The sequence below is a fragment of the Planococcus citri genome, chromosome 3, assembly GCF_950023065.1.
Source record: "Planococcus citri chromosome 3, ihPlaCitr1.1, whole genome shotgun sequence".
Lineage (NCBI taxonomy): Eukaryota > Metazoa > Arthropoda > Insecta > Hemiptera > Pseudococcidae > Planococcus > Planococcus citri.
Genome location: NC_088679.1, coordinates 65,463,266 through 65,484,834, shown reverse-complemented (window position 1 = coordinate 65,484,834; position 21,569 = coordinate 65,463,266). Strand labels below are relative to the sequence as shown.

At 33.9% G+C, this 21,569-nt stretch overlaps 2 protein-coding genes across 3 annotated transcripts; both read right to left on the bottom strand.

The window, feature by feature from the left end:
- Positions 1–830: 830 nt before the first annotated feature.
- Positions 831–12,954, bottom strand: LOC135842112 (uncharacterized). Its single transcript, XM_065359475.1, has 27 exons — positions 12,335–12,954; positions 12,109–12,237; positions 11,920–11,958; positions 11,772–11,813; positions 11,518–11,550; positions 11,136–11,168; positions 10,906–11,022; positions 6,313–6,360; positions 6,137–6,226; positions 5,969–6,031; positions 5,770–5,892; positions 5,640–5,687; positions 5,509–5,547; positions 5,282–5,395; positions 5,135–5,194; positions 4,937–5,029; positions 4,653–4,700; positions 4,315–4,572; positions 4,181–4,234; positions 3,978–4,091; positions 3,205–3,318; positions 3,046–3,093; positions 2,832–2,957; positions 2,671–2,715; positions 1,580–1,611; positions 1,311–1,480; positions 831–1,225 (listed from the first exon to the last, which is right to left on the bottom strand). The coding sequence occupies exons 1-27, from the start codon at positions 12,396–12,398 to the stop codon at positions 1,195–1,197; spliced, it is 2,175 nt and encodes a 724-aa protein (XP_065215547.1). The 5' UTR covers positions 12,399–12,954; the 3' UTR covers positions 831–1,194.
- Positions 12,955–12,992: 38 nt separating this feature from the next.
- On the bottom strand, positions 12,993–20,079 carry LOC135842114 (uncharacterized MFS-type transporter C09D4.1-like). Of its 2 annotated transcripts, XM_065359480.1 has the most exons (8): positions 19,581–20,079; positions 18,961–19,185; positions 18,744–18,882; positions 18,424–18,626; positions 18,267–18,323; positions 17,836–17,939; positions 14,057–14,167; positions 12,993–13,958 (listed from the first exon to the last, which is right to left on the bottom strand). In XM_065359480.1, exons 1-8 carry the CDS (start codon positions 19,818–19,820, stop codon positions 13,652–13,654), a joined length of 1,386 nt encoding a protein of 461 aa, XP_065215552.1. In that variant the 5' UTR covers positions 19,821–20,079; the 3' UTR covers positions 12,993–13,651. The 2 variants fall into 2 exon arrangements, with proteins under 2 accessions (XP_065215552.1, XP_065215553.1); XM_065359481.1 differs by lacking the exon at positions 18,267–18,323 and having other exon boundaries at positions 19,581–20,077.
- Between the last annotated feature and the right edge of the window lie 1,490 nt (positions 20,080–21,569).

Sequence of the window (21,569 nt, the reverse complement as noted above, 5' to 3'; positions counted from 1 at the left end):
CCGAACCCCCCTACCACTTCTTGGCCCAATTGACGTGGAATGACCCAAACCTCTAATTTTGAGTTTTCATGCCCAAAAATTTGGTTTTTCACGCGGTCAAAAACTCAAAATCAAGAAACACGTTTCTTTAAGGTTGTTTTTTTTAGTGTAAGGAAACTTGCGTATTTCATTTTTCTAAAAAAATACGGATTTAAAATAGATTTTTTGGATGCCAGCACTTTATGAAAAATAATAAACAAATGCAATGTTTCTGATATTCAATACGTAAATATTGATATTGTATATATCAGTTACGTTTTGTATATTTTGATTAAAAATTGAATTATGGGTGGGCATAAATTTTCACACAAGCCAAAAAAATTGTGGGGGAGGAAGGGGCGGCAAATTTTTTTCTGCCTAGGGCGGCCTAATGTTAAATCCGGCCCTGTCTAGGGAGATAATCTGCTACATTACCTCCCGCTCGCTAATCGCTCGGCGGACAAATTAGCGATTCTCTCCCTTAAAAACGTAAAATATTTTATGGAACTGGGGAGATAATGTGATTTTCAACCATTTTGAGTTACTTCCCTCGCTTCGCTCGGGAAATAAACCTCACAATTCGTTGAAGATCACATTATCTCCCTAGTTTATAGACACTGGACCTGCGGAATAAGACAACCAACTGCAGGCCGAGGGGAACGGAAACGGTAAGGAAATTTTGAGTAACGCCAATTTATCCCGCTGGGTGATCTTGGCAGCGCTGTACTTCAATTTTGCAGGCAACAGGGAAGAGGGAGGGTTGTGTAGTCCGCGAGGTACTCCTGACTGCGCGCGCAGCCAGGAGTTCCTTCCGGACTACACAACCCTCCCTCTTCCCTGTTGCCTGCAAAATTGAAGTACAGCGCTGCCAAGATCACCCAGCGGGATAAATTGGCGTTACTCAGGTTTTTTTGCCAAGATGGCTGCCAGTTGGTTGTCTTATACGCAGGTCCAGTGTCTATACCCTAGTTGCATAATATACTATTAGATGTCATCACAAGATTAACCAACTGCAAATATTTGTATCATTAATTTGATTCGATCAGAAAAAAATAAATTATTTCGACTAGGTTCTTTTTATTAGTATACGTATCTGTTTTAACAATCTGATCCACGAAGTAGGTATAACGAAGTGCCTATCTCAAGTGTTCGAAAGAACCGAAGAATCCATATTTTTCAAAACTTTTGTTTTTTTGAGGAATCAAGGCTGAAAAAAATACAACGATTTGTGGTTTATAATTCAAATGGCAAAAAATATAAGTACGCTCCTAAATTCCTGCGCACACACCTACCCAGTTTTAGCTTCTTTTCTCTTTCTTTTATTCGAATTATCCGTTATTAGAATGTTATCCATGTCACGGATATCCATCTTGGGAGGTTTCTTGGTCATCAGTTGTACACCGTTCTTTATTTGTTTTACTCTTTCAATAGCTAATTTAGCAATATTAGAGTCTTTTATTCCCTGGAAAACATTAAAAAATTGTTTTTTGAATGGATAAAGTCGGATGGTCCACGATGTATGTAAAATCAAATAAACATTTCATTGTACTCTTAATCTTACACTAGCGTAATCGGTCAATGCTTTCCTGTATTCTAAATTTAAAAAAAAAACAAAAAAAAAATTAAAAATTTACACGACAAATTTGTTCAAGTAAATAGATAGGTAGAGGAGAAGGTACAATTATGGACCCAGGTACAAATATGGACCCCCCATGGTTTAGAGTACAACCACTAGCGCTACGGTCATTCTGGGTACCAAAAATTATACTAGTAATGTAGTATCGATGATCCATGTACTTATTTCGGATCCATGCAAACTTGGGTGTCTCTCATCAGCAATTGTTTTTCTTTGCGCATTATTTTCTTGCCAATGGAAAATTTTACAAGTTTTTCATTCCGTAATTCATCAACTTCAAATAAAGTTTGGAAAAAAAATTATTAGCGAAGTAAGTAGCTTACAGTGTGTACTTTCAAAATATACTTTCATATTTGTCTGTACTTCAACTGATTTTCATAATTTTTTTCATTTTTCATAAACTGCGTCGATTTTTTTCATGGGTATAAATATGGACCCCCAAATTTTTTTACCTAATTTTGATTCAATATTTTTTAGAATGTCGAGAAAAGTGTTATTAACAAAGAAGACAAGTCCAAAGTGTCGAAAATGGACCATGATTTTTTCATTTTTCATAAACTTAGCCATTTTTTTGCATGGGTATAAATATGGACCCCTAATTTTTTTTTCATTCAATTTTGATTCAATGGTTTTTAGAATACCGAGAAACGTAATATTAATAAAGAAGACAAGTCCAAAGCATCAAAAAACATCTTCAAATAAATTTTTGTTCAATTTTCTGAAATTTTTATTCATTTTTTTGAGGGGTCCATATTTGTACCCGAGACCATATTTGTACCATTTTATGTCACTTTTCTAAATTTCAAATTTCTCCGTGAGTTTTCAACCAAAAAATTTTTTTTTCTAACACAATATACTAGAGTCTTTGGCCTTTCGAATGGTATATTCGAAAAAAAAAATTGATAATTTTTTCTACCCTTTAAAGCCAAAAAGCTAGAGGGGGTCCATATTTGTACCTTCTCCTCTACCTACTAAAATGGTGTAGGTACCCAAATGAAGTAGTTTTTTATGATTACCTTTCGTCACGAAAATACGTAAGAAATAGTAGTTTTTAAACATAACTGTGAAAAAAGAAACACGAAGAAAGATGAGAATTTGGAAATCAGAAGAAAGAAACTGCATAACACCATACGAAGAGGGATCAGGTAATTGACAGGTAGGTATTTCTTAATTTTACTTTTAAGATCCTTTCTCAGTCTTCTCTTTCGTTTATCCGTTTTCTTTTCAAGTGATTTCTTTTTTTCACACAGCAAAATAAGGTACTCAACAATCGCCATAGAAACTCCTTGTATTTCAGTCATTTCTGAAATTTGATTATTTTTATTTACGATGGGGAATTGTAACTAATGATGAATATTTTTAGCAGAGATTTATGTACTTAGTTGACTTACTTCGTATGAACAATTTGAAACTTGTAGTTTCAATTTTATCACATTTGTCTTTTTAAAAAAAAGAACAAACAAGACGTTATTATATTGTACAAAGTTAACGGTATACCCAACCAATTAATTCGATTATTTTAAAATTAAAATTAGGTACTTAAATCTTACCGTCATGTTCAGTACAATATTTTCTGCTAGCTATTCTTTCAACTCTATCTTTTTCATCTTTTTTATCTTTTTTATCTTTTTTGTCTTTTTTCAATACATATGTGTTAATATTTTCTGTAAACAAAAAAATTCAATTTATTAATGATCTGTACCTATTCATTAACAAAAAATTACTCTTAACGAAGGTATCCCAACTGGCAGAACAGTTATATTTCTGATCTGCTGAATTTCATTTTTTAGATTTTCAATGAATTTTTGAAAATTCAATTTGGCTTATTTTCCGTGAAAAGCTCGAAATTTGATTAACTTATAATAGAAAGGCAGAAATTTGCTTTATGTAATATATCTTCGACCTCTCAAATCAATTGGTGGTGTTCAAATAGGTACATTATTTTGACCACTTTTTTCACGAACGTTGAACAGACCAACAATTTTCTGAAGGCTCCAGAATGGCTTGAAACCATCATCAATTGATTTCGCAGGCTCGAAAATAGAAAATAGTCCTGGAAATGTCAGCTTTCTAACTTAATTTGATTAAATTACCCTTCTTTTTTTACATAGATTCTTCTTAATGGGATCAAATTTTAATTTTCAAAACATTTTAAAGTAAAGTCCAGTACTTGAAATTGGTTTGAGGGCATATTTTAGGATGCCCTTTTGATTTTTATGAGTCTGGTTCAGAAACTTTTCCACCAATTGGGATACCTCTTTCCTTAATCTTGGTACCTACATAATCAGTTGAGTTAATATCTTATTTTATAAGCAATACCTACTTATTGCATGTTTGATAAAAGCGCAATCATCTTCGCTCAGGAATAAATAATATTCGCAAATTATTTGAAACGTGTAGATGAGCTCTTCTCGTATTTTCTTCATGTCTAAGTCAACTGAAAGTAAAAAATATCAGTAATAATCATTTCAAGCCGGTAAGGTAAGTACATAAATTGGATAAATAATTTCAAGAATAAATTTTTACCCATTGAAAGACTTCTTTTAAGTAAATCCATAAATGGATTTTTATCTTCCAAAACTATAAACAATGCATCAAAATACCTCGTAATTAATACCTTAATCGACCAAGTTGGAAATAGGAATAAGAGGATACCTTACTTTTTGCGATATTATCTTTCTCGGTCAAAGGTTTAGCACCCAGCTCGCTAAGGTCAGCGATCGCAGAATCGTCGAATTGGCTGACATCTCCATCTGCGGAGTTATCGGGAGTTTTGGCCTTGATAACTTCGACATTTTTGGGTTGAGATCGGTCTCTTTCGACCGTATCTGAATCTGATGTTTCGTGTGAGTTTAGGTCTTCTACGGTTTCATGATGGTGGTAAAAGTCAGGGGCTGGTTTTGTAGACGTCATTGTACCTGTAATTGGGTATTCATTTTATTAAGTAGAGTAGGTACCTACCCAATTTTTAAAAATTTTCGCAAGCAAAATAACTCACCGGAAACTTGCAAGTAAAATACTGTTCTCCAGTTGTTCATACTTAATTCTGGAACACGTAATGTAAATTTAGTCAACCTTCTTGAGGTGTATTTTAGCTTTGATTTTAACAAAAGTTGAATTTTTTGCACTATTATTGCCAAAGTTCAACTGCTTTAAATGTATTTCTGTATTAAAATTATTAAAAGTATGTTACGTGCGGCTAATATTGATCTTCAAGAATCTAAATCTCATTTCATTTTTTTCATTTATATGTTCTTTCCTCATGAAAATCACACTACTTACCTATTATTTGTTTAGCCTTCTCTTCGTTAAGGTCAGATCTCTCTAACATTTTCGACAACGTGACGAGTACTTCCATTTTGAATCTGTATAACTCTGCGAAATTCATAACGACGAGTAGGTATCATTTTATTGATTCAAATGCAATTAAAAAATTGTAGATTAAATTTGCCCGACGTTCAAGTATACGCATCAAATTACCAAATAAATCTCCTTTGTACTCCACCAGTCCAACTTTACGCAGTATGTACTGAACAAGCTCTGTATAGAATAATTTCATAAGTACAAATTGAAATATTTTTTCAGCTCAAAAGGCGATAAAATACATTCGACCTGGATTATACTCACTTTGTATTAATGTCTTCTCTTCGAATGGCTTAACTGTACCTTCCGTATAAATTTCACCAATTCCGATAATAAATTTTTTAATTTGTTTTTTCAACGGTCCTGTTTTAAGTTTCTCTTCATACACGATGGCAAAAAAAAAAATATAAAATAAAGTGAAATTGTCTGATTGAAGCATAAAATACAAATAGGTATATGTACTTGTATAGTTACCGTAGTTGAGTACTTACCTTTTCCCAGGTATATATCTCTAACTTTATGAAATGATACTGAAAAATATTGTACCTACTTGATCAAGTTACTTTTAATTTGGATCTCCACTTACCTGCATAATTTATTCAGAACACCATTTCAAACATACCTGTGTCATTAAGCATACTGAAGACGAATATATTCCCCATTAAATGACCTAAATATTAAACATTTATCAAAATCAAACATTTCAGTAAACAGTCGTAATAACAATTCTTCAAAATTGTCGTCTTTTAAACCTTCAATTTGCTCTCTCTTCAATTGTCGATGAACTATGTTTTCTCTAGGCGAGTATTCTTCTTCGTAGGCGTAAAATAAATGCCACACCAAAGTCGCGATATCATTCGTCAATTTCATATATTCTAAAATTATTTTACGCGTGAGCAGGTGAAATTAATGTTACAAAAAGAGTAGGTATCTAAGCTATGTTTATCTTACTTTCTTTAATGGCCACCTTCTCTTTTGATAGAATCCTGTACCCTTTTCCTTCACCTTCTTTTCCTGAAATTTTTATCGCAGAAATTTAAAGCTCGAATAGACGAACATAGGTACAAATAGTGAAATAATAGATACAGATGATATGCAAAAAAGTGAATAAAAATCAACCTAATAGTTCGCCCATCAAAGGAACAAATTCTTCGTATTCTTCAACCCAGTACCATGTGCTCAAAGCTTGTCCTTTTTTGTCGAATCCCACTGCATATACACGATTCATGATTGATGTATTATTAACCTTAGTAGAAGAAATGTACCTAGAAGTAAATTCTTGTAGAAATACGTACATTCGACCAATGGTTTTATGTCTTCAGGCTTTAGAACTCCTAATTTTTCTGAGAAATGTAAAAAAAAAAAAAATGAGAATCGAACTTAAGATTATAAGAGTATTCAAAAATAATCATCAGTCCAAATTTCAAAGGCAAAAAGTGCATTTTTCGATTTTTGGAAAATTTTTGAAAATGAAATTTAGACCAAAAAAAAAGAGAAAAAATCTGTCATCAAATTTACCTAGAAAGCTGAAATTTAGAATACACCCTATTTTTGCTCCTCCAATTCGATTGAAAATAATTTCAAACCGTTTTGACGAGTAATTCTGAAAAGCCTCCAGCAGATTTTCGAAACTTGAAATTTCCTTTTAAAAAAATGTATCTACCAAATGAAATTGGAAAGCTGAAATTCACTTCGAACCCTAATTTCAACATGCTGAGTCAACTGGAAATGGTTTATGCTCACATTGGAGCCTCCAACAATTTTTTGAAAATTTCAGTTTCGCAAAAAATTTCATGAAATCTGTCTAATAAACTTCAACACAGATGAACATGTTCAATGCATTTAGAACCCTACATGAACGATTACACATCATTCTTCCAAAATCAGTTTCCGTCTAGTTCAAAACTGCATTATGTTTAAATTTACATTTATGAAATCGCTGGAGAAATAATTTCAAACTGGCAGAAACCGATTTTGGAAAAATGATGCATAATCAGTCAAGTAGGTAAGTCACTGACAAGCATTAATTGTAGGTACCTACCTACTTATACAGGCTATTGCGCTAATGTGGCATGATTATGGCACTTCATGAAAATCTGGAATCTCCAGAATATTGCTAGTGTTGACTCAGCATGTTGAAATTAGGGTAAGTATATAGAAAATTTCAACTTTTCAACTTTCTTAGGTAAAATTTTGCGGAAAGTTGAACATTCAAAAATTTTCTGGAGGCTCCAGAACTGTCCAAAACTATTCGAATCCATTTCTAACCGATTCGGCGGGTCGAAAATAATTCAAAAATGGGGTACATGAATATACGAACTTTTAGCTTTCTAGATCAATTTATTAGTTAAAGTTCTTTATTTTTCAAGTTACCTAGGTACCACTTTTGTACTTTTGCAATTTTAAAATGACCACTTTCGGGCAAAAATTACAAATTTTCAAAAAAAAAAATTGTTCTCAAATTGATAGGTACGAGGAAAGTGGTTACAAAAACATTCCCCCATGTAGACTGGAAGTATGGTAATGTGGGGAACTATTTATTTTATAGATCCGTGTCTTGTAGCTTGAAGGCTCATGCATCGGATCTCCTAACCATCAACTTTACTTCGTTTCGGTTACTCGCGCTGGCTGGTTCCTCATTAGTCATTAACATACAGATGTAAAGGCAAGGGAGCTTTTCCCCTTCGTCCCTCCTACCAGGCTTAGCCCACTGTCTATAAGTGGATAATTCGTGCAATTTAACGTGGGTGGTTAATAATTATGTTCATTATTATTTATGGAGCAATGGATATTTTTCTAATCTACCTGTCGTCGGAGGTATCTCTCAAAAATAATAAGGACTTCGTGTAATCAGTTTCTGTCAATGCTCTTAGCCTGAGTAGAGCCCGCGAAAGAGACAGAAAATAAGTACAGTGTCCACTGTCCAGTAAGTAGTGAAATATGCTTATTTAGTTTAATTTATGCACTTTTTATTTATATAGGTGTTGATCCCATAAAACGCATAACCTAACCATGTCTTATAGGGCTACTAAGTGTTGTCACAAATACCTGTCACAGATGAAATCCGGAATTTGGGGGGATAAAAGTAAGTAGGTAGGTAGGTAGTCCGATTAGATAGGAAAAAACATGAAAGTAACATGGGAAAGTTCCGTTTTTGTCATTTTTTTCAAAACCAGTCGAGTTTCAAGAAAAATTTATTAAACTTTTTTTTTAAACATTGAAATAAGCCAGTTGACAAAGTTTAGGTATTTGAAGCTTCTAGCTTCAGTAGTTTCTGAGAAAAGCTCAAAAAACTGATTTTTCCTATGCTAATTTTGCTTTTTATTCCCCCAAAATAATGTAAACAAACTTTTTAGGATGTTGTGACATAAGCACATGGTAGCCATATAGTTATTAAGTATGTTTTTTTACACGGATTTTGCATAATCTGAATTATGGATTGTCAATTTACAAACCTATAATGAGTTTTTGAAAATCTGGTTGTTCTTTTTACCAGATCTTAAACAGATTGAATCCAGATTATTGAAAATCCATAATCTACTGGGGTAGGTACCTAGTAGATTATGGGAATGGATTTTAGATTTTACTTTATCAGAATTGAACGGACATCCACCTAGAATTCAGATTATAAAATCCATAAGTTTTTTTTTTACACAGATTCTTGAAAATCTGGTTTTTGGATGTTTTTTGAATCTCTTTTTAAACACTTTTTACATCCCTGCCACAAATTTTTAAAACATCAAAAGTCTTCTCTTTTCAAGTAAAATCCAAAATCCATTTTCAAAAGCTAAGGTACTATCCTAGCAGATTATCAAGGATTTTAAATCTGCCAAAATCCAGATTCTCAAAAAGCTGCCAAAATCCGTGTAAAAAAACAAACCTCATAATTCAGATTATGGATTCTTGTAAAATCTGTGTAAAAAAAAAACAAACTTAATAATTTTATATTACTTCATCACTAATTACCTAATAATAATTATCAAGCTTCAACTTAACATTATTATCAAGATTCTTCTATTCATTAACACGAGTGGTAAGATGTGAGCAAAGGCTTGTGTCAGTTGTGTCCATTATAAAATAATCTAATACTTAATTATTTTATATTAATTTATCCTTAGGTATGTGTATTTTCAAGTTGTTCTTAAATTGTAATAAATCACTAGTATTTATGTACGAGGTCTGGCAATTAAGTTACAGGAAATGATTCTGAGAGGCAGAAGATACAACACTGGTTTGCTTGCAAACAGGTTGTTGTGTACGAGTAGATTAGACCTTCCTTTAATACTGTGTATAGACACTGGACCTGTGTAATAAGACAACCAACTGGCAGCCATCTTGGCAAAATATCCTGAGTAACGCCAATTTATCCCGCTGGGTGCTCTTGGCTGCGCTGTACTTCAATCTGCAGGCAACAGGGAAAAGAGAGGGTTGTGTAGTCCGCGAGGTACTCCTGACTGCGCGCGCAGCCAAGAGTTCCTTCCGGACTACACAACCCTCCCTTTTCCCTGTTGCCTGCAGATTGAAGTACAGCGCAGCCAAGAGCACCCAGCGGGATAAATTGGCGTTATTCAAGTTTTCCTTACCGTTTCAGTTTTCAGTTCCCCTTGGCCTGCAGTTGGTTGTCTTATTCCGCAGGTCCAGTGTCTATAATACTGTGAAAAGTTTCAATGCCGTAGGTTCTTCTGTATTTTTTTGGTAGGAGTTTTTCAATAGTGACTTTTTGTACAATGTCGTGAAAAGGAGTGTTGCAAAAAACTGCTTGGAGGAATGGTCACCTCCTCAAGACATCTTAGTGTCTCCTCACTATTTCTACACCCCAGATTTGATTCCTTGGGACCTTTACTTCATTCTCAGTTGGTTTTTACTTGAGAATCAACACCCATTGCATTTTTGAGGAGGACTCAAAAATCTCCACTCAAATTTTGAAGAATTCACCTCTGAGAGACGCAAAACAGTTTTCTAAATGGGAGCATTGAGTAAAAATATGATGCACTGAGTTGAAGGAAGACTACACTAACAACTTATGAGGTCAATCTCCTTTGAAAATTATTTTTTACTCACCTCAGAGGACATTTCCTCACAGCTACTTGGCAACAAGAATCTCATGGCCTACTTTTTGTGAGGTTTTCATCACATTTGACCTTTTAAGACATTTACCTCTCCCTCAACTCAAAGTCTGATCTCTCTGACTCAAAGATCCTCCTCAAGTCACTCCTTAAAGTTTTATGGCACGACCTTAAAAGTTGTTCACTTTAAACAGCTATAAATCCCACAAAATTCACCTGATCAACTTGAAACTTATAACAGTAGGTATTAAAGGAAGGTCTAATCTACACAACAACGTGTTTGCGAGCACACCAGTGTTATATCTTCTACCTCTAAGATAAATTTCCCAGAACTTAATTGCCAGACCTCCTATTTGGTATGTTAGAATGACTCTGTGCATAGAGTTAGGTACTGGTTTTGTTGTAGGTATCACTCTATCTACTCCGAGCTATCCAGGACAATTGTAATTATTCCTTCCCTGAGGAATAATTATTGACTAAACCACCACACTAAAGAATTAAAATAATTTCTCTCCTCAATAATCCCAAGTCTCACTCTATCAAAATTCGATCTAATGTAAGTATTTTTCAAAAATGAAGTGTTCGAAGGGTATTCACTTCACTTTTGATTGATAAGTATGATTTCGAAGCCTGTAAGTGTGACCTATGAAATTCTCACAGTGTTGACAGAAAAAAAGTAGGACATTGACTCGAAAACTCAAAAGGTACCAGAAATTGGACAAGGTTGAAGTGCCCCAAATAGGGTGAGATGAGAGATGATGATTTGTAACTGGAAGATAAGCCTATTTTGGACTTTATTAAAATTTAGGCTACTGTACGTACCAACTTCCTCCAAAATATCTTCACTGAAATTATCCCTTCCACGATAAAATACGATTTCCGCTGCATTATAAAAAAATTCGCATACTACGTGCTTCACGTCGATCATATCATAAAAACCTTTAAAATTTAATCATTCTATTAGTCAATTAGAAATAAGCGAAGAATAAGATGTTACCAATAGATACTTATAGCTAGGTATGTAATGTACTTGAATTTGTTAATGTTCTTACCATAAACTTGAGCTAAATTCTCCAGATGAGTTCCTGTGAAAAGTGCTTGATAAATTTAATAATGTTCTACACATACTCACGAGCATTTTTAGACTTCAAAACGACACTTCAGCTTTTTAATAATGATATCCTGGGAGGGGGGGTGGTGGTTGGGTCTGACCAGATCAAATCAGACCTGATTAGGTCCAATCAGGTTTCTCCTATTAGGTCTGAACAGATCAAATTGGATCCAGGGAATGATCCGGATCTGATTAGGTCTGATCAGATCTGATCAGAAAGATCCAATCAGGCCATCCCCTAGGTATTATATTTAAAATATAGCTCTAATGTAACCAAAAGTTTGAAATCATTTTCCCCTGAGATTCTGAAACTTTTTTCTTACCAGGCATTACTGACCCTCGCATAAATTCTTTACCTGCAACAAACGTAACATGAATATGAATAATACGATATCATTATAAGCTTTTTAAATGTACCTACTTAGATAGGTACCTAAAAAAATGATGATTTTTCTTATTCAAAATGCACACCACTTAACTGGGATCAAAAAATGAAAACATAGGTAGGTGGGTAGTGGGTACTTATACTTACTTACTTACTTACTTTGAAAATAATCACTAAGGCACTTCTACTTACCATGACGTTTCAGTTCTGTAAGAGTATACACTTTGTTTTCAGCTAAAACGTAAGTATAATTTTTACTCAATAGGTAAATAAATTCATAAATCGAAAATCAATCATTCTGTTATGAAATAATAAAGGTAATAAAGGACGAATGTCTTACCACGATAGTAATACAATGGAAGTTGACTGATAGGAACCACTAGAATAATAATCATAATAGGTAATAGTAAAATTGTCAACATACATTCCGCTAGGTACATAGTATTGGACTAATTCAATCCTTAGGTACCTAATGTAATCACAATTAGGTACATATAACCAAAATATAGCAGATAATGGTAGCACTTACCTTTATCAGATATCATTTTCTTAACAGCTTCTGCACCATCTTTCCACGCATTCACTGTGTCTTCCTTTAGCCCTTCCAAGAACCGACTGACAGGAGTGGGCAACACATCGTCAATTATTTCAACCACTTCTGCAATAATGAAAAATCCTTGCTTCAATATCACGCGAATCGTGAATTAATTATCCCCTTATGAAAGATGTTATTGGCTTTGCAATTAGCTACGTACTTAAGCAAGTCACCAATGATGTGATATAACCGAATACGATGAAATAGAATGTAATTTTTTTCATATCGATGCACCATAACGCTAAAACTTGACTGAATTTCAATCCTATGTTTTCTTTTGCCTGTGTCTGATCAGTGTATCGAATGTAGAACGCGACTGACAGCTCGTTTTATTAAAGAAGAACACACGCGTTGACGTAGCATCTTCGAGCGTGACTCGTGCTTACGTAAATTTGATTTATGAGTATCAATCTACAACAAAAATACCATACGTAGGTACCTAGATCTACAAATCAGTTACAAATTATTATTGATAGGTATCGCAAAATTTAGCTCTGGCTGAATGAAAGTCGCAATTTGAAATTCTATAGCCTAATTCGTACCTAAGTATAATGTGTGAGCAACTGAAACGTGAAACTGGCAAGAGAAGGCACTAGATTCGAATTCAGTGACCGAAAATGTGCTCTTTTTTTGTCCGATTTGCAAAATTCCATTTCAAAACCATGCACGTAAAACTACTCAAAAAGCGAAAACAAAATTTTGAGAAATAAAATGAAAATTTGAAAATTCAAACAATGAAAAAAAAATACCACATTTGTAGGCTCGAAGCCCCCCCCCCTAAACCAGAACTCCTTACTCCTCTTGAAAAAAACGAAATATCAGAAATTAAGTTTTACTATATTCTGGTTCTTAAAATTGCACAGATAAAGAAAAAGTACACAGAAAAATTATTGAAAAATGAAACATAACACTTAATCACTGAATAAAATCTCCATTCAAGTGGATTTGTGTAGTTTCACTACATACGCTTAGATATATTTCTTACATTGGAAATTACTCGTACCTACATATAATACATTGAAAAAATGAGCATTTTATAGTAGACCATAACTAAGGCTACTCGCAACACAGATTCTTTTAAAATTTGAAATAAAAATGGTAAAAATCAACAACACAAATACAATGGCAATTCTGCAATAATTTACACAAGATATTGAAACAAACGATAAGGTAGGTAGGTATCTACTCTACCTAATTCTAAATTGTTATTGCACCAGAAAACATAAAATAAAGAAAATCATATTTTCTCATCACACAGGTAGGTACAATATTTATGTACAACGCATCGTAGACCAACAAGTAGGTAGGAAAGGTACCAGGTACCTAATATAAATAATACAATACCTATTTCTTTTTACAATACTGCCGACATTTTCATCCGTGTTGGACAGATAAGTCTCAACACAACACGATCCTGAGTTCAATGAATATTGTAACATAGGTAGGTTATAGTACACCTATTACCTACCTAGGCTACCTATATAAAATCTTTCGTCTCTTCAACATGAATTTTACCATGGACTGATTTTTCTACACTTTGTCTTTTTAGATCTGCTGGGATCAAGCAAGCAAAAATCGCACTGATCGAGAATAATACGGTTAAACCGATATTCGATGGTAAATCGCCGAATAACTTGACAGCGTATCCATATACAATTGTTATCAAGCAACCGTGCATTTGGACGGATAGGAATAAAATTGCGGATGAAATTCCTTCGGATACAGGGAAAGTCACTTCGATGGCCATTTGGAAACCGGTGCCATAATAGCTCAATATGAAGAATCTGAGAAATAAAATGAATTCTATGTAGTATTATTCCAAACAATTTTCATAAGCAGGTATCAATTGATTGATAAGTAGGAGTATATAAGAGGGTCTTACCCGATGAAAAAGGATACCACGTAAACAGTGGTGAGTGATCCAGATTTCAAAGACCAGCTAAATGCGGCGTAAGTAATTGCTGATCCTGTTGTTAGGAATACTGCAGTTTCCCTGTAATCATACAATAACTATGCTGATCAATTACTCTATTTTTTTCAAACTTGAACATTGAAATACTTCACGTTGCGAAAGAGCAATATATATATTCTATGAACTTGAAATATGATGGGCTGTGAGCAATGGCGACCTCAGCTATGTACCTACACCGAGACACCAACATTGTGAAACAGAATAACCTTCAACAAAAATAGCTATAGGCTATAGGTAGTAGAACACCACTGGAAAATCAACCATTTATGGGAAGTAATGGTACATAGCTCACTTAGGAATGAAAAGCTAGTAGAAAGCTGAAAGTTGTAAGTTGACCATTTTTGGGAATTTTTAAATTTTTTTACAATATATGCCCATCCAGTAAGTAAGAACGCTGCAATTAGTTTGGTCCCAGTCCCCTCAAGGGTGGGGGGGGCTTCCATTATTTTCGCATTGTCTCGAGGTACTCAACTTCAGCAGCCTATTTCTCCAAAACTATGATACTTTGATCAAAACTGATTTCACAGTTCGAAAGAACATTGCATTTAGACCTTTTTAAGTATTTTGAAATTTTCAAAAACTGAAAGTTGAGCTTTCAAATTGAAAGTTAAAATTTCAAAATGGCGCTGAAAGTGGGAGCTACCATTTAAAATTTTGGAAAAATTTCCATAGATGTACCTGTTAATGATTTTTTGAAATATTTAAATTTCGAGATGGGATCTCTTGATGGTGGGGGAGCACCCCACCCCCAATTTTGGGCGAAACTTTTGAAAGAAAATCTGGGGCATGTGATACATCGAATTCTATGTTTTTGGTAACGCTGGACACGAATATGACGTCAGATTTTGATAGGACCCCATCCACGGCCCCCAGCACCTCCCCGAAGGGGGTAAAAGTTCAAAAAAGTGTTTTGTTCGTGCGACCCATGGAATAGTATGTTTTTGGTGACACTGAACACGAATATGACGTCAGATTTTTGATTGAACCCCATCTACGGCCCCAAACAATTTTTTTGGACTTTTACCTATTGGGTGAGGTTTTGGGGGCCATGGGTGAAATCGATTTAAAAAACTGTTATGGTGCAATCTGCCTCCACCTGCTAGGTGATAGATCTTAGGGTAACCCTTTACGCGATGTGATTTATTGCTATTTAGTAAAGAGGGTTCCAGTAACGTGGGAAAATATTAGAACATAGGGTGTGAACAATACCTTTCAACAGTCAAGGAGGCACGAGCTTCTGTCGATTGAAAGGTATCATCACTTGGTTTTTGCGATCGGCCGTGGCAAGATCCTCGTCGAAGTATGTGGTTAAGGAGTAATTTGTATGTAACAACAGGCCTAGGCCTAAGTTACATTATTTCAGGTTAACCCACCTCGCGTGTGTTTAAGATAATATTTTGATTCTATCTATCGTTGGTAGTTATTAATTAATCCTCTGAGGTAATGATCCGACGATTATAACCTTTGCGGTCATATCAAGATATTCAGGCATCTTGAATGAAGCGTGTGATACGTGTGTCTCTTGGTAAAGCAGCCACCGACAGCCACTATTATTGGGGTAGGCTAAGGAAAAGAGGTGGTGTGACAGTGAGCAGTGTTCGGTAAGTGTAAACTTACATGGTGGTGTCTCCACTATATTAATTATAACTTTATCGTAATTAATAGATGATGTCAATAGACGTGTGGGATGGAGCATGGATTCCTCACTCACGTCATTATGAACTTATTTCACATACATAGCTTTAGTAGATTACTTGGCTAGTAAGGTATCAATTCCACGTATAATTGCCATGATATGCCAGGAGAATGCCTTAAGCACTATCCTATCTGTCTAGATTGAACGCATTTAATAAATAAATAACATATTACAATATGTTATAAATAACGTAGATGTAGCGAATGTCTTGACCGAATAAACCTTTTGTACATAAATGGTATTTAAATGTTGATCATTTCTGTACTTGATGACTTAGAATCTTTAGTGGTCACTCAAGAGAACTCCCATCTGAGCTAGTCAGGAGTTGAATAAATCTCCCCCTTAAGGTGATATTTATGAGAGATACCATCGAAACAGTAATGATTAATTACACCAATCATCGCTGATCATTATCAATTCTAAGATAACAAAACTACGGTTATATTCGTGTTCAGCGATATCGAAAACATACTATTTCATGTGTCACACGAATATAACCATGGGGGGGGGAGGTTACCCCTTTGGGGAGGTGCTGGGTGCCGTGAACGGGTCCAATCAAAAATCTGACGTCATATTCGTGTTCAGCGTCACCAAAAACATACTATTCCATGTGTCGCACGAACAAAACACTTTTTTGAACTTTTACCCCCTTTGGGGAGATACTGGGAGCCGTGGATGGGGTCCCATCAAAAATCTGACGTCATATTCGTATCCCGCGTCGCCGAAAACATAGAATTCGATACATCACATGCCCCAGATTTTCTTTCGAAAGTTTCGCCCAAAATTGGTGGTGGGGGTGCTCCCCTCTATTAGGAGATCCCATCTCGAAACTTGAATATTTCGAAAAAACATCAAAAGGTACATCTATGGAAATTTTTTCAAAATTTTAAATGGTTGCTCCCACTTGCAGCGCCATTTTGAAATTTGAACTTTCAACTTTTCAAAATTTCAAAATGCTTAAGAAGGTCTAAATGCAATGCCTTTTCGAACTGTGAAATCAGTTTTGATTAAAGTATCATAGTTTTGGAGGAATGGGCTGCTGAAGTTGAGCACCTCGAGGCAATGTGAAAATAATGGAAGCTCCCCCACCCGACCCCTGAGCGGGCTGAGACCAAACTAATTGCGGGGTTCTTTCTTACTGGGTGGGTAATGGGTGTATATGTACTTATTGTAAAAAAAAACAGAGCGAAATCGAAATACATGACTCAAAAACGTTGGTTGAGTTGACATGGAATGACCCAAATGTTAAAAAATCATTATTGAAATTGTGTGTGTGTGTGTGATGGGAGGGGGGGGGGGGGTATGAAATCCAAGTGACTGTTCGCAGTAATTTTTTTTTAAATAAGGATTTTTGAATTCAGTTTCAAAATTTTTGTTTTTAAAAATTATTCTGCTTAGATTTTTTTGAAAATATTTTGAAATTTTCGACCATAGATTTACCAAGAACTTTGTTGAAAATTATTAAATCACTTATTTGACATTTGTGAAACGTATAAGTTAATTTAACATTAAAGGCAACATATTTTTCAAATTTTATTTGCATTTTCTGTCTGAAGAAGAACAAAATCAAACAAAAGTTACGAAGTACCTACCAAACAAATTGAAAAAAAAAACACAAAAAAACCGAATCTAAAACCATTTTATGTACATAGTTATTGAAAAAACAAAATTTTGTTTAAAACACGTTTAAAACAGACCAAATTTTACATTTGAATTTAGATTAAAAAAACGGCCCCTTCCCAACACTGTAACACCAAACAGCTTTCAAAATTATCAAAATTATTTTGAATATGATTCTTTTTTTATTGAAATTGGAGATGACGGTGGAGATTTTTTTTTTAAATTTGAAAACAAAGCACACTTTTTTTGGTTTAAAATGCATATTTAAATTCGTACCAATGTATAACTCCTAGGTATAACTTTTTTTATTTTTTTTTTTAACACAATCTTGGCTAGTTAAAATAAAAATGAAAAGTTAATCGGTAATGCATACTTGAATTTTCGTGTTTTATCCAAAATCTTCCCGACGATCAAAGAACAAAACATTCCGCTAACCATCATTATAAATCCTATTCTTCCTGCATCCTCCTTACCATCCTGAAAAATCAAAACGTATGTACCTAATCAGACTAATGAAAACACATTATGATCGAACATATATCCTTGTAAATAATCTTCAACTCTGTTTGTTTATTTATTTCTAGATTAGAAATCCTTTTTTATTTGTATTGTGTATAAAGACTGACGTAATGAAAGAAACACTGTAATTTTTCAAAATACTACATAGAACCAATCTTCGAAATGAACTCATCATTCAATTTAAATTGAATAATCACAGCTTTAAAATAATATTAATCATAATTTGCGTCGTGTTCAATGCAGCAATGAAGTGTTTTTCGCTGAATAGTGGTACGAGGTACTTACTACATAGGTAGTCACTATACTTCTTATCCATTCTAACACTCGAGTACATTTGGCTCTCTAATCCATTCATTTTAAAATAAAATCCTCGAATTAAAAGATAAGTAACGAATATCGCGAATGGTTCGTAAAATGTCACAGTTTCAATCCATTTACTTACCGGAAAATTGACCAGCACAATTTGATTCAAAAGAGTAGCAATTGCATTAAACGATCCGACATTCCAGCCATAGGAAAGTAATATGAAAATAAAAGCTCGTTTTCTCAATATTGATTTGAGTGCTTGAAATACGTTCTCTTTTTCAGACTGCCTTTGTTTAGCTTGAGCTGCACTGGGAGGAAGTTTAGGGGCTGATTTAAAAACTGAAAAAATACAATAACTTATTATTAATTAGGTACTTAAGTAGGTTAATTTTGATACCTAGCACTAGCTAGATGGAAAAGAACACACAACACAATAAGAAGGATGTGATCCCTTACATAAAACTATCATCAAAAGTACAGCTGTTGAAGAACCAGCAATCAACCAATGCATTTTCTTCAACCCTTCTCCGATCGTTTCAGGTGTGCCATCTTTAACCAACGCAGGTGGAACATAAAAAGCTAAAGCTGTACCTAGCTGAAATTAATAAAATTCAACATAATGAATTTGCATTGTTGATTTTTTCTTTAAATTTTATTTTCGAAATTTACCAACTTGATCTCCAAATAATCCCAGAGCTCCGGCGATGGAAATTTCATTAGCTCCGAACCAAATGGCAGTGAAACGAGCACATAAACCGAACGTTAGAATTTGAAATACTGCTTGAAAAGATTGCCCAATCAGTACCAGGAAGAACCTGTCACGATGTACGGAAAATACCTTAATCCACGTGCCAATTGTCACACCTGTGGCGCCAATTATCAACGTGTTTCTTACTCCCTGCAAAATAAAAAGTAGGCAGGTATTTTTTTTGGTAAGTTGTAAAGAGATAAGATAGGTACAAAAAGTTTTATGTGATAAGTATAACGTTTCATCTTCGTAAGTATTGATCTTTTTTTTTTTTTTTTTTTTTTTTTAAGATGGTCCCTCACATTTTTAGAAGAATAATTTTTTGCCGAAAATTAATTCAAGAAAGAACACATGCTGTGTTAGATTCAGCTTCAGTTACTTGATCGTTTTTTACAATTTTTTTTTTTAGGTTTTTGGAAACTTAAAATGACATTTAAGTTACATTTATTCTCAATAAATTTGAAAAAAAACAACTCATGTTCAAGTTTGATAAAAAAAAAAAAAAAAATAGAAACTAATAATGTACAAAAGCACCTTAAACTTACCACTTTATCTAATAAATACAACGAAGGCACAATAAATATCACATAAGCCAGCATAAAACAGGTCGTAGTCCATTCTACTTGTGTTGCCGAAGTATCATTATAATACTTGACGACAAGATCACTAATTATTGAAAACTGAACCCACTGGATTGCTCCATTGATGGCGTATATCATAAATAAAATCATTATCAGCCATCTTCGTTTACTCAATTTAAATGCGAAATCCATATCTGACTTCATGTCGTTAGTTGATCACTTCCTTGAATTTCTAAGCACAAATAATATCTCCAAAGACTGAACCGAAAACAAAAATTAAATCGAAGACATTTAAGTATTAAGTTTGAATTCGAAAGTTAACAATGCACATAGCACCTATTTCACTGATATTCTCGAGTATTATAAACACTTAAACAAATTAATGTGTCGCCGAATTAGACGGCTACTCAATGAGCTCATTGTACATAGCCTATACGTGTGTTGGTTCGCAGCACAAGTTCAAAGTTTTGTTTTTCAGTGTCTTTAGTTATCTAATCTTTGAATAAAATAAAAAGAATCACGTGTTATCATCAAATTGAATTCAGATTTAATATGTATTAAATTCACGAGAAATTTCGTATTTTATTATTATTTATGAATAATGTTTTTATTTCCTGAAATGAGGTTGCGGTTTGAAATAATGAATGGTGAAAATTTATTAATATTTTGGGCGCGAAATTGAGTTTTATTTCAGAATGAACGCATATTCGACATATTGTGAAGCTTTTATGAGATTGTTTGATTTTTTCTGAACCATTTGATGAGGAAGAGAGTTGATGTAGAGTGAAATATGCCTAGACGAAGCGAATAGGTATCTAGTTGAATTATTACCTACGCAAACATATCGAGAATTTCCCAAAACAGGATCACAATCTGTTTGAAAAAATATTTATTTTTCAAAAAAAAAAGTCGACGCTTTGTTTATTCTCGAAAAAAGTTTCAATTCTCCTCCCCAGCAGCCAACAGATTGAAAAAAATCCTAGACAAGATGATCTTACTCGTACATCTGTACCTTTTGGAGAACATTTCAGAAAAACTAGTTTACTAGGACGATTTCAGGAAGCTGAACTTCATTTTGTAATGACGAGTGTCATTTCTCTACGTGTAGCACTAGCATCTAGATGCGATAAAAAACTCTAAAACGTCCTTCGTGAAACTGAGGCAAGGTGAAGTGAGACTTACACACAGAGGGATTAAGCTTTGAAACGATCAATCTTCATTTTATTGTGTTGACATGCTGAATAAAGACTAGGTACATATTTCATGTTATTTCTTGTGAAATGTGATCGTTTGATGGGATTTCTAGAAACGCTCTGTTCTGCGAATCCCCATGTTTTCTTTTTGTGACCTGAATAAAAAACAATATTCGAACAAAATTTGTAGAAAATTTACACTAAATGCGAAGCTTGTGACGTTGAATTAATTGGAAGTTTTGCTTATGCATGGGAATTAATCATGACTAAATTTATTGGTCACTACAGTGAATAATTTTTTACTCATTTTTTTCCCCCAGCAACATGGAGGATTAATGGTCCACAAAATAGCAACCAGCTCTCGAAATCATTTCAAAAATAGGAAGTTCAGCAAGATTTTGCGTGAAAAAATTTACATGGTCACTGATTTGATCAAGTAGGTACACTGAAAACCTATATCTACAATTTCTAGTCAGGTTTCAATTTCAATTGTGTTTTGAGATCCAATTTTGATACCAGTAGCGAAATAATTTCAGGGGCACAACCTTTACAAAAAATATAGGTACAAATTAGCAATTTTTTTTTTACAAATGAAGATTTTTTTTTTAAAGCTGGACGAAACTTAATTTCTTTTTTTTTTTAAATTTTGGCTTCGTTCAAATTTAAATTTTTTGAAATGTGATGGTTTGAATAATAACAAATCTCACTCAGCAGGGTTGAACGAATTTTTTGAAGCGGACCGAGGAATTTATAATTTATT